The sequence below is a fragment of the Bactrocera latifrons genome, unplaced genomic scaffold (assembly GCF_001853355.1).
Source record: "Bactrocera latifrons isolate USDA-ARS-PBARC rearing strain unplaced genomic scaffold, ASM185335v1 scaffold_318, whole genome shotgun sequence".
NCBI classification, from domain to species: Eukaryota; Metazoa; Arthropoda; class Insecta; order Diptera; family Tephritidae; genus Bactrocera; species Bactrocera latifrons.
Window position 1 is genome coordinate 74968 of NW_017536830.1, and position 12179 is coordinate 87146.

Genomic DNA, 12179 nt, shown 5'->3' on the forward strand with positions numbered 1-12179 from the left:
CATAGACATATTGGTGGCTACTTGGTTACAATATTGGTACACTTTGTTGGTCGCAAATAAAATTCTTATGAGCAAGACGCTTACACTGTAAAAAATAAGAAAGCGTTAGCGCTACTGTACAGGCTGGCCACCTTATGTACCAACGCAAAGCTAAGAAGAGTTAATTAAGAAATGATAAGACAATGTTGAAAGTTTGATTTTGCTTTGTAAATGTGCATCATTTTTAGCGGCTTCCAGAAAAATGTGTAATTGTGAGCAAAACAAAAAAAAAAAAAAATTATACTAAATGTATGCCAATCAATAGCGCAGTCTACTAGAATGTGTATGAAGTTACGTTTATTACACTGAAAATGTATAAATAGATACATATGTATTATTATTAAGAAGAAGAAAATTATTGCTGATCGCTTTGTCGCTGATTAACATATTTAAAAATATATATTGGAATTTATACTTTAAAAAAGTAAAATATCAACCAATTAAAAAATGCATATATATATAACAGTAAAAACAAAACATAATTAGAGTTGTAATAATAAGAAATAGTAATAAAAACATATCCTTATATCAACTAAATCACAGTTTGTCAAATGAAAGTAAAAACTAACATGTTTTAATAAACAAAAAATATTGTAGCGCATAAAAAATAGAAATGTATGCACTGTTTTAAGTTGAACTCTTCAATGAAAAGCTTACAATATATCGTTGAAAAAATTGCAACAACAGCAAGAAATAACAATTTCTATAATCATAAACCTTACTATGTATTTTAATGCACTGCAATTATATATACATACATATATATTTGATTTGCTTTTGAAAATAATATGATGGTGTGTTTTATTGATTTCTTTTGTGGTTTGTAATTTTTGACATTTGTGGTTTGTTAACTTTACACACAACCAGGGTTGCGAAATTTTAGATGCAAAATTTTTAGATTATTTATTAGATTTTCAAATCGTTTTTAAAAATATTTATTTAAACATCTTGAATAAAAATGAGAAAACATTTTTTAAAGCAAAGATTGGACTTTAATTGACAGTTGAAATGAAAAGGTATACAAATAATTAAGATTTGAATACATTTTTCTTTCTGAAACATAATTAAAAACAATTTAATGCAAATACGGCAAAAAGAGCTAAACTATTTTTTTCATTAAAAATACGCTTTGATTTCAAAAGATATTCATAATGTCATAGTAGCAAGTATGCAGACGCGAAAAATTAAAATTCTAAAATAGGGTTTTTTTAATTTTTAATTATAAGCTTTGCAATACATTTATTTATTTTTAATTTATTTTCTTGTTTTTTTTTTTTAACTCGGTTTTTAGGATGAAAAATTAAAAATAAGTCTTAAAAAATAAATTTCTAATCCGATTTTTTTTTCAATAACGTAGGATGAAATTTTGTTTTAATTCGGTATCTAAATTTATTTTTAATTAAGATTAAGGGGACTACGAAAAAAAAATCAAGCTAAGCTATTTTGGTAATGCATTATTTGCAACCCATCACACTACTAATACGGTAAAATTATCGTCACTAGCTGTTGACCCCTATTTTGTTTTATTTTATACTTGCAAAATCAGTTTTTTAAATATTAATTATCAGTGATAATTATTAATTTATTACAGACTCACCAACACAACATTGTAATGAATCAAGTTAAAAAAAAACTAAGGGCGAAATAACCATGCAGGGAACAATTTTAAATTGTAAACTTTTACTCATAATATTAAAAGATTAACAAAAACAAAACAAACAATTCAATTAACCGAGACAAGACAATGTTACGCTGCGCTCATTAGACGCAGAAAGTAAGAACAACCTAATTTGATCATCTTTACTTGTTTCTGATGTAGTTTCTTTATATAACTAGCTGAAGTGGCTTAAAAATAGTGAAGAGATGTATCAAGTATCTTACATGCAAAATTCTACTATATACATATGTACATATGTATGTATTACATTAACATTTCAAAAATTCAAATTCGAAATCTTCTCAGTTCGTCACAGAAAACTCTTGAATGTAATACTATTGCATAACTTAAGCAAATTTTTAAAAATGTGAGCATGTCACGTATAGTGATAAAGACTAAACTCTTCTTCTATGCAAGTATTAGTATTTTTTCGCAATTCTATTTTAATTTTTTGATGCCCAAAAATTCACACATATTTAACAATAAATATCTCAACACCAATAGATGACAAGTTAACTTTATGGTGAGAAGTCTCGATATTTGTATATTGGAAGCTTTAAATAAGTAAAGAGTAAACACTTCTAATGACACACTTGGAGAGATCAATCCAAACAAATTAACTGAAGCAAAAGCGTCATGTTTCCTATAAGTAAATAAAATGCAATAATCGCAACCTACATACATACATTTATAGGCGAGTAAACGCCATAAATATAGACACGTATACCAATAACAAAACAAAAATCAATAAACATTTGATAGAACAAACAAAGAATAAATTAACATAGCCGAAAACAGCAGCCACGTTTTTGAGAACAATAAGCAGTTGAAAGCAGTAATATATAAGCATGCCTACATACATACAATACCTTAATATTAAACTCATACATACATGCATACTTACATTAATTACAGCAAGAAGTCGACGGAAAGCATTATATATAAATTATATACATATATATATATATTATATACAAAAATATTCACAAATATATCTATATATATATATATATACAATCGTATACATGACAGTATATACATTCGTATGTATACCCGATATATACACATAAATATACATACATATATATTTGAAAATTACTCATTATATAAGAATGCAACTGAAGTATACAGAAAAGATTCAACATAGAGTAGTTAATAATGTAATAAAAAGAAGGATAAAATAAAAAAAAAAACAACAAAAATAGTACAGTAGCAACGTAGCAGGACCATAGAAAATACCTAACTAATCTGTAACCAGCAAGGATAATTACATACATACATAAGGACATATTTTACATACTTAAAAATCAATTACCCTTACACAACAATAAACAGCAACCGTTGAGAGAAGCCCCGTTTAATGAATTGTAAATGGCAGATTTGGCAAAGAAATTGAAATTGTAAAATGACTTTCACAAAACGCATGCACACACATCTACATACATATACACATAATTTCATAAGTATTTGTAAACAAACGAAATAAATTGAAATTGTGGAGTCGATAGCGAAGTGGGCAATGTAAAGTTATTTATAAAATATCACACACAAAGACACATGCATGCAAATTAGAAATACACATAAATTAACAAAAAAATGATGTCGGAGCAAAGTTTAACGCATACATGAAAAATAAGCAAGGAAATATTAAATATGTAAAAATAAGAATTTTAGAAAAATGTATTGAAAATGATTGTTTTATTTAAAATTGGATGGCTTAGTGCAGAATTGCTCCAACGGGGATTGGGTGTAGTTAGAGGCAAAAAAAAATTTGAATTTTTTTAAAGGAAGTTATTTTATTTTGTAAAAGTAAAAACATAGCATCATTAAATAAGGTATCGAATTGCCTTGACTGAAATTAAAAAAAAAAAATATTTTAAAAGTAATGGCTGTTTGTGTTGATCCTGCTGCAATCGAAGCTGTGACAAATGGAACGGAATTAACGAAAACATGCCCGTAAATTGGAATTTGGGTGTCCTCTACCCAATCCACAAAAAGGGAAACCCCACAACCTGCTCCAACTACCATCTAATAAGATTCTTTAACATCACATATGTACAGGGTGGCTGATGAATTTTGCTACATTAAGAAACTCAAATAATTTTTTTTCAGTGTATGGAATTCATTTTTCTTTTATTCATGTTAAAGCACATTCAATTTTATTAAATATAGCTTAATTAGTTTTAAAAATAATGGAATTTAAACGCCCCCCCCCAGCTCGTTGATGCATGTGCGGCATCTTACCAAAAAGTTGTTCATTACTGCTTGGAGAGTTGAGACAGGTTCCCCACACCATCATTCCATAATATTTCTTAAGACGCTGCTTATATTTGACAAGTAAGGAAATGCGAAAATTCCATAGGATCAAAGCCTAGGAAGTACGTTATGCTGATAAAACTTTATATTAAATAAGTAAGGCATGGCTTAGGTGTACATAAACAAAGCCTTGGGTATACTTTTAGGTGTTGGCACTTCTGTAGCATATAACTTTCATACTAACTGAACGATCGGAGTCAAGCGCTTGCATAAAAATTCCTGAAATTTGTCGAGATATCTTCATGAAATTCAGCAAGGGTTCTTGTTTAAGGCAATAATGTGATCTCTGAAGAAATTGTTCGGATTAATGTAGCATTTAGCAACTGTACAAACTGTACAGTCCGCATCAAGTTCTTGTAAGGAATTTTTTGTATCTGTAAAGGGTCTAGGACTTCGGTGCAACCGAAGGTACTGCACATTTATTAATCGAAGGACCGTAATCCTGCGTCTTCAGACTGCTCTGCAGTCTATCAGGACGATTTCCGGGTAGTTTTCACAAGAGGCTCGCTCCATGTTAAATAAGTGCTTCTTGTGTTTATAATGGTCGGTGTTGGTTTAACTTTAAACTTACTAGCGAAGTTAACCCTTAACGTAATCCTATCCCTTTGGAGAAGAGCCGTTGGTATTTCATCCTTTCTGCTGTCATTTAAAGCAATGTATGTTTGGCTGCTTGATTGATTACTAGGTGAAGCGGTGAGTTTCAGCATGACTTCAAATGTTGCTGTCGTTCGAGTACGCATTGCACCCAACACGAATATCTAACAAACATCTACCTGATAATCAGTCCGAAGATTTCCCGGAAAGTGGATTTCACTCCATGAGCTCTATTGTAGCAGTTCAATTGTAGAATTCGTGTTAATCACGGGTGATCCTGGGAGTTCTTCACTGTATAAAATCTGAGACGACCATAAAGTCCAGACTTCTTTCGACAACGGAGAAAATCTGGTTATATATTTTAAGGTAAGAGTAAATGAAAATAACTTAGCAWAATTTTTATTGTCCTTTATTTAAAAGCAAGTATTACAAATGTGGGTGAATAAAAAAAATACAAGTCATAAAATTGATGCTGATGTATAGATGACACATTATATTCAGTCAACATCAATAAAATATTACTAGCAATTTAAAATATAAAGATAAATAGAATTTCATGGAAAAATACATATGAACACGCTAAGAAATACATAATGAAAACTGAACTTACATWTTTAAATACAAATAYCTATTAYATGTCTCGTATATAAGAACTTTTGWTAAAATATATCCACTCATTACTTCCAATACATTTCCAAATACTTAAGCTAATTTTGTCAAAAAAGTSAACATATTTTGAAATTTATAAATTGTCTTAACTAATAATCGGTACCCTTGATTTATCGAATGCTTTGACGAAAAACGCTTTGCTTAGCTTTGCTTGCTGCCTTACTCGCTTTTTTCGCGGTATGTGGATCTGGGGCAAAACAATTCCACAAACGCAATGTTTCATCTGCACCTGCGCTTATTACTGTACTGCCGTCAGGTGACATGGCCATTTGCAAAACTCTCGAAGTGTGCCCAGTTAATTCCGCTTGTTTTATCATTGATGGATACTTCCAAATCGTCAGCTGATTGTGTGCGAAACCGTGCGCAGAAATCAACTCCTTGTAATTTCGAGACCATAAAAGTGCACATACTTGMGATTTAGTATCGACCGAATTAACTAAAGAACCATTGTTTACATTCCAGAATTTTATACAGCGATCCGCGGTACCACCACCACTAGCTAAGAGGTTTGGCTGCCAGGGGCACCAGGCTAGTGCTCGTACCGCTGCTTGATGTTCGTTGAGTACGTGCAARGGTTCGGTACCACTACCTGTACCACCACTTACTGCTGCCCATACATTAACCAAATTATCATTGCCACCACTAGCMAGATATTTAAAATCAGTTGACCATTTCAGACCACAYACTTCCTGTGTGTGTCCATTTAGGTTAGCTACTTTATGCTCACGCGCCCGTACGTCGTGATGTATGATGGAACCATCCCGACTACCCGATGATACAAGGAATGAATTCCAAGCCAACGAGCCTACTCGAGCCGAGTGCCCATCCATGACACGAAGACGTTTACTTTTATTGCAGTCCCACAATTCTACTACACCAGTATTATTACCAATTGCTAATATTTGTCCGTCTTGTATCCAAGAAAGGGCGCAGGCATGATCCCCTTCCTCGTACTCAACTAATTGATCTATATTTCCTGTTACGGCGTTCCATAAATAAACTGCATTACCCAAAGCTACTGTCACAATATTGTCAGCACTCCAATCCATTAAATTTAAATAATAATCATTTATTATGTCAGGTGCATCTAGTATGCGATCCGATGTGGTTGGTATATAACGTGAGCCGCTCTTAGTCGATAAAGGTGTATTTATTGAATAAACCACTTTCAACGGATTTTGATGAGATTCTGGTGCCGCAGGTGCTTTATTTTGGTAACATAGAATTCGAGTGTTTTTCGTATCACCAACTTGCAAAGAATCCGAAATAAGCTTTTGACGCTCAATCTTCGAAGGAGTCTTTTTGTTAGCATTATTGCTATTGTCATTATCATCGTTTTCCGATTTGTCCTGTTCTTGTTTTATCTATTTGAACATATATACCAAAATAATTTTATCTTCTTAATAAAAAAAATACATGCTTAACTTACCAAATAATGTCCAAGTTCGAAATTGCTAGTTCCACGGTTTGGAATGAAACGATCACCACCACTTGGCGTCTTTGTTCCTTTACTTGGAGTAGGTGTTTTTTTGCACTTTGCATCTCCACTAACTTTCCTTGGGGTTCTTGCGGGTGGATTTACACCAGAAAAACTGGTATTGTAAGACATAGACAGTACGGAACGCGACGCATTTATACTTCCGTTAAGACTGTTAGCCATTGCAGAAGCTTCCAATTTTTTTTGCCAGCGAGGTGCTGGTCCCCGTGTAATTTCCCCGTCCAGTGTCATTGCACTGGTCARTTCATTCAAAAAATTAAATTGAGACATTACGACTAAAAGTGTTTATACTAATATTTACAAATTTGAAATGTAATTTTTATTTAACAGAAATATTTTCCTCTATTAAAATTTTACGAAGTAATGAAAATGGCGGTTGCAGGTAAATTAAATTTTGCGCTAAGAATTGAAATATGAAGGCAAACAATGCTGCCAAAACTTAAAAAAATATGGTTGCCAACAACATACTTGAAGGTTGTAAATATAAACTCGATTATTTGTGCAATCTTTCCTGACCGCAGCTAAAAACTTCGATATGGCATAATACCATGTTCAGACCGAAAATTTAAAAGATTAGATTACATTTAAGCAWTTMATAATCCAACAGTGTTCTCACTGYCGTTAGAAAGATCCAAAAACAGCTGTTATTRTCATTCAAGATTCGCTTCGCTTAATATTTATTAAAAGAAAAGATTGTCATATAGTATTTGAAAAAACAACCGTCACTTTTTAAATATTTTCAATGCAATAGAAATAATGGACGCCCTTTTTCATTTGTTGTGTTTGTGCGATTYAGCGTKGATCAGTTTSAAATCATTTCGATGAAGTGATTTTGAACTGTCATTTTTGTATGGCGAAGTCTTGATAAATTTATAAGATTAGTTCAACAGCTGAAATCGTGTAATTAAGTGTCGGTCTGAACATGGTATAAACATCTTTTTGAAAACATGAAAATCGATTTGTTTTTTATTAATTAACAGTTTGATATTTCCCGAATGTCTGAAAAAAATTTTCCGCAGGTTAATTTTTTGTTGATGAAACGGCATCAATCTGGCATTCGGATACTAATAAAACTATGGATATGATATTTTATGAACTTCGAAAAATGAGTGATGGTCACCGCACAGAGCTTCATCTGGAACTGAATTAACAGTATATAAAATTGTAAAGTTTTGGTTGTCAAGTCAAGCCGAAAACACATGCTTTGACACCATGTTTTTACTTTTATCAAAAATAAAAAATTATGAATGTATTTCGTATTACGTTGTAGGAAACTATTCCTGTTCTACTACTATTTTTTTTCTTGTACTAAAWTTTTGTGTATCAATTTGACATGGCATCCCTTTAGATCAGCTGTTAGTCGCACAGTGTTTTTTTTGCATTGTTATTTAACGTTTAATAGGTAGAAACTTGATTACCGGKTTATTTAGCAATGGGACTGTTTGCAAAAGTTGAAGCCAAAGTAGAAAAGGAACCTTTGGTGGATGCAGCGAAAGAACCAGTGGGTGACGCTGAGCAAACAAATGAAAATGGCAATTCAAATAGCTCCCAAACAAAAGAATGGGGTTATGATTTGTATCCAGAAAGAAAGGGTGAAACATACAAACCAAAGTGGTCGAAGATCCTTTTGGGTATGGAGGGCCGTGAAAATATTGACAAAGTAAAATGTGAACGCAACGTGTACTGGTGCGTAAAAAACAGCCCCTTGGTCAAACTTATGATGGGAGCGCTCCGAAGTTCCGGCTGTCCAATCGATCTTCGACGCCATATATCTTGTGAAGTATGTGATACCTCCGTAACTGGTGGTTATGATCCTGTCATGAATCAAATAGTTGTGTGCCAAAACATGGCTCGCAATGAAGGCATGGTTCAAGGTGTACTTACACATGAAATGATACATATGTTCGATTATTGCAATAATGAGTTGGATTTTCGAAATATCGACCATTTAGCATGCACTGAAATTAGGGCGGCTAATTTGGCGCATTGCTCCTTTCTCAGCGCTATGATGCAAGGTGATGCTTCAATATTTGACATAAAACAGGCGCACCAGGTTTGTTGATAATTCATATATAATAACGATCTTTAACAGACTTTATATGTAATATGAATTTAGAACTGTGTAAAAACAAAGGCGCTGCAATCTGTTTTGGCGGTGCGTAATGTAACAAAACTTGAAGCTATTGAGGCGGTAGAACGTGTATTTCCAAAATGCTATGCAGACCTGGAACCAATCGGTCGGCGTATACGACGGAATTCACCCGATCAACATAGAGCCTACATGGAAGGTCCAATGTATGGYTATGATATTTAGCAGGTATATATAAATTTTGGTATATATACAATTTTAAATTTTGTTAATAGAAATAGCGTAAATTAGCCATGACCTTATTGGCCCATATAAGTGAAATATTCACTTTTTATTTTCAAATAAAAAGTTTATTCATATAATTTACTATATTACACAATTTAATTTAAATGTTTATGTTCTGAACATTCAATTAAATTACCAAATCACTGCAAATACTTTAGCAATTTGAAGCGAGACTATAAATCCGGCAGCAGAGCCGCTTAAATTTTAGTTTAAAAAATAAAATGGAAGATTGTGAATTTTTGCGTATAGTTTTTAGTTTTATAACCGATATGATTTTTCCTAATAGTAAGTAATGGAATGAAGTAAAGATTTATACTTGTATGTATTATATATCATTTTCAATTTTGTAGTTAGGATTTATTTGTGTAAAACAATACCCATATTTATGATTCCTTTATGAAACAGTAATTTTTTTTAAACCAATGGCACATTACAGTATGTCATTTTAAAAATGTTGTGTTATATTTCCATGGAAAAATATTAAAAAATACGGCAGTGACACCAATCACTCAGGGCCGTCTTAGAAAAAAGTTGCATTGCGATTTTGTTGTTGTCCTTGTAACGTTGGAAAATATTCCTGATTTAATTTGAAGCAATGTTGCCGCGTTGGTAGACGTTGACGAAATAAAAATGCGGAYTCGTTCCGGTTACTTAGACTCGRCTGTCGTGGRGACCAAGCTCATAGCTCGGTCCCGAATCATGTGAAATATATAATTTTATCGTTAGGTAATCGCTTTGCTCAGGTAGGGGGTTTTTAGAAAATTAAATTTTGCACCTTTGCGTAAACAATTGTTTAATTTGTTATTGTAAATTGAAAAATGTTAATAAATTAGGAAATTACAGCAGAAATTAGTGTTACAATTTTTAAAACGATAGGCGAAGTTGATTTGAAGTGATAAGTGACAACTTTAAAAAGAAGAGTTGTGCTAAAAACGTTTTAAACAGTGGAATAAAGCTTTTGAACACGTTCAAAAGAATCCAAAATTTGTGAATTTTCATTCAATCCACACAATATTCTTAAATTATACGATAATTCGAAAAAACCCTACTAATCCCCCAAAAATGAAATTGTATTTGTGGAAGCCGAGGTAAAAGCTATTCTTCTCTGTAAATATTAAATTACTTCCATTTAAAAGTTGCAAGATCATTAAAAATAATGGACGAACTCTTTGCAGTAGGGTACAAAACTGATGCTATGATTTAGTTTAGATTGGTAATCTGCAATGAGTGGCAGCAATGTTTTTTGATTTTTTGCAAATTATATTTGATTTTATATCAGGATAGTTTTCTTTCGGTAAGCTGTACATTTTACGTTTTAGAAGTTAATARAATTTATAATTTGCATTGTGTTTTTTTTTTAAGGTGGTGGTGACGATGATGACGATTCTGAGGAATCCTAAATKTTTTTATTTTTTATATTTCAAAAAGATGGTGTAGATACATATATTTTTATGTAAAGGTATTTAGTTTTAAATGAAATATAATCGTAAATAATTATAAATATATGTATGTAAGTGTATATGCTCTGTGACGACTCATCCGAATAATTACGGTTATTAGAATAAAATAATTACATGGCTCATTGAATGTATCTCACTGAAACGTACACTTATTCTGCGACACATGATCACTTAGTAATAGTTAGTTATCCAGTGCTTATAGCTTGCCAACGCATAAAATCTACATTTATTTATATTAGACATGTTTTTTGATCTGTTAGGTGGCCTCTTTGACTTCATAGTGGGTTTATTTTTTCCAAGTATTAAAAGAACTTTAAACATTTTTTCGACGTAAAATTTATATTTAAATTTTCTTCATTTGAATACTTAGGCTCTGACGATGAACCGGACTCAGATGAAGTAGAGACGGTCGACGTAACAACGGCAGCTGATGCTGAAGTTTTAACCTGAACTAGCCATGTACATACACATATATATAAGTAAATTGCAGTTTTAATTCTTTAAAACACAATACAAAAGTTCTTGTTAAATATTATTGTATTAATTTTTAATAATTAATACAATTTAATAATTGAATAATACAATGTTTTTGTTTAAAACTTTAAAAATAAAGGGATGTGACTGATAACTCCAGTATCTACTGAAATTATGTGCACAGACCTATTTGTGGTTTTTGAATGAAGTTGACGTTTTAGTGCACAAAATCAGCAACTTTACAGAAAATATATTTGAAACAAGAACGGAAGCCAGAATATAATAATATAGTATAAGATATAGGAGCCCGATCTGAAAATTCGGGTACATTCGGATATAATAGCATTGCATTGGACAGTGATTCGTGCCAAATTTTGTTAAAATATCTTATCAAATAAAAAAGYTTTCCATACAAGAATTCGATTTTGATCTTTTAGTTCGTATAAGCAGACATACGAACAATGCTAAATAAACTCAACTCATAACATTGATAATTTGCAAGTATTGAAAATCTCGATYAAGAAACTTCTCGACTTTATTTCTTTACCCATTCCTATGGACGTAATCACTGGCGAGTGTCAATTCCGCAAGGTGATCGTAGCAGCCACCGTTCGCTTCATCCTGGCTGGGAGAATCGCGGAACTCCACCCTAATTTCMCTGCCGAAGCGGCTGTTTTAGCTAACGAGCTCGACACCTTACACCATGCCGATCKCTGTGATCTCCGAAAAGGTATCTCAATTTGGAGGTTCGGCAAATGATAAACCAACACAAGTGGACGAAGTGAATAGATTAGTCTTGAAACCTCTCCACCGGTATGAGTGATATGTAAGAGATATGATGACCGAGTTGAAAYTCAATTCAATGACCGTGCCTCTTCGGACCCGAAGAAGTGCACGAGCTGTTTTAGCCGGCAATTTACACTGCACCCTTCAGTAGACAAAAACAAGCGATGTGTTAACCGACGGTTGTTCAAAATGCCAAAGTACTGTCCATCTTTTACTTTCACCGATGAGGAAGTTCAGAGTGTCATCAMTAAGGCGAAATCGTCCACATCCATTAGCACTGATGGAATCAACATGCTAATTCTAAAGCATATA

The 12179-nt window shown here is 32.4% G+C and overlaps 2 protein-coding genes across 2 annotated transcripts; one reads left to right on the forward strand and one right to left on the reverse strand.

Moving 5' to 3' along the window:
• Positions 1-5000: 5000 nt before the first annotated feature.
• Positions 5001-7161, reverse strand: LOC108970947 (cell division cycle protein 20 homolog). Its single transcript, XM_018936681.1, has 2 exons — positions 6705-7161; positions 5001-6639 (listed from the first exon to the last, which is right to left on the reverse strand). Exons 1-2 carry the CDS (start codon positions 7041-7043, stop codon positions 5386-5388), a joined length of 1593 nt encoding a protein of 530 aa, XP_018792226.1. The 5' UTR covers positions 7044-7161; the 3' UTR covers positions 5001-5385.
• A 1006-nt stretch (positions 7162-8167) lies between these two features.
• LOC108970948 (mitochondrial inner membrane protease ATP23 homolog) lies at positions 8168-11115 on the forward strand. The gene is made up of 3 exons (XM_018936682.1): positions 8168-8826; positions 8890-9090; positions 10978-11115. Exons 1-2 carry the CDS (start codon positions 8206-8208, stop codon positions 9085-9087), a joined length of 819 nt encoding a protein of 272 aa, XP_018792227.1. The 5' UTR covers positions 8168-8205; the 3' UTR covers positions 9088-9090; positions 10978-11115.
• The last annotated feature ends 1064 nt before the right edge of the window (positions 11116-12179 follow it).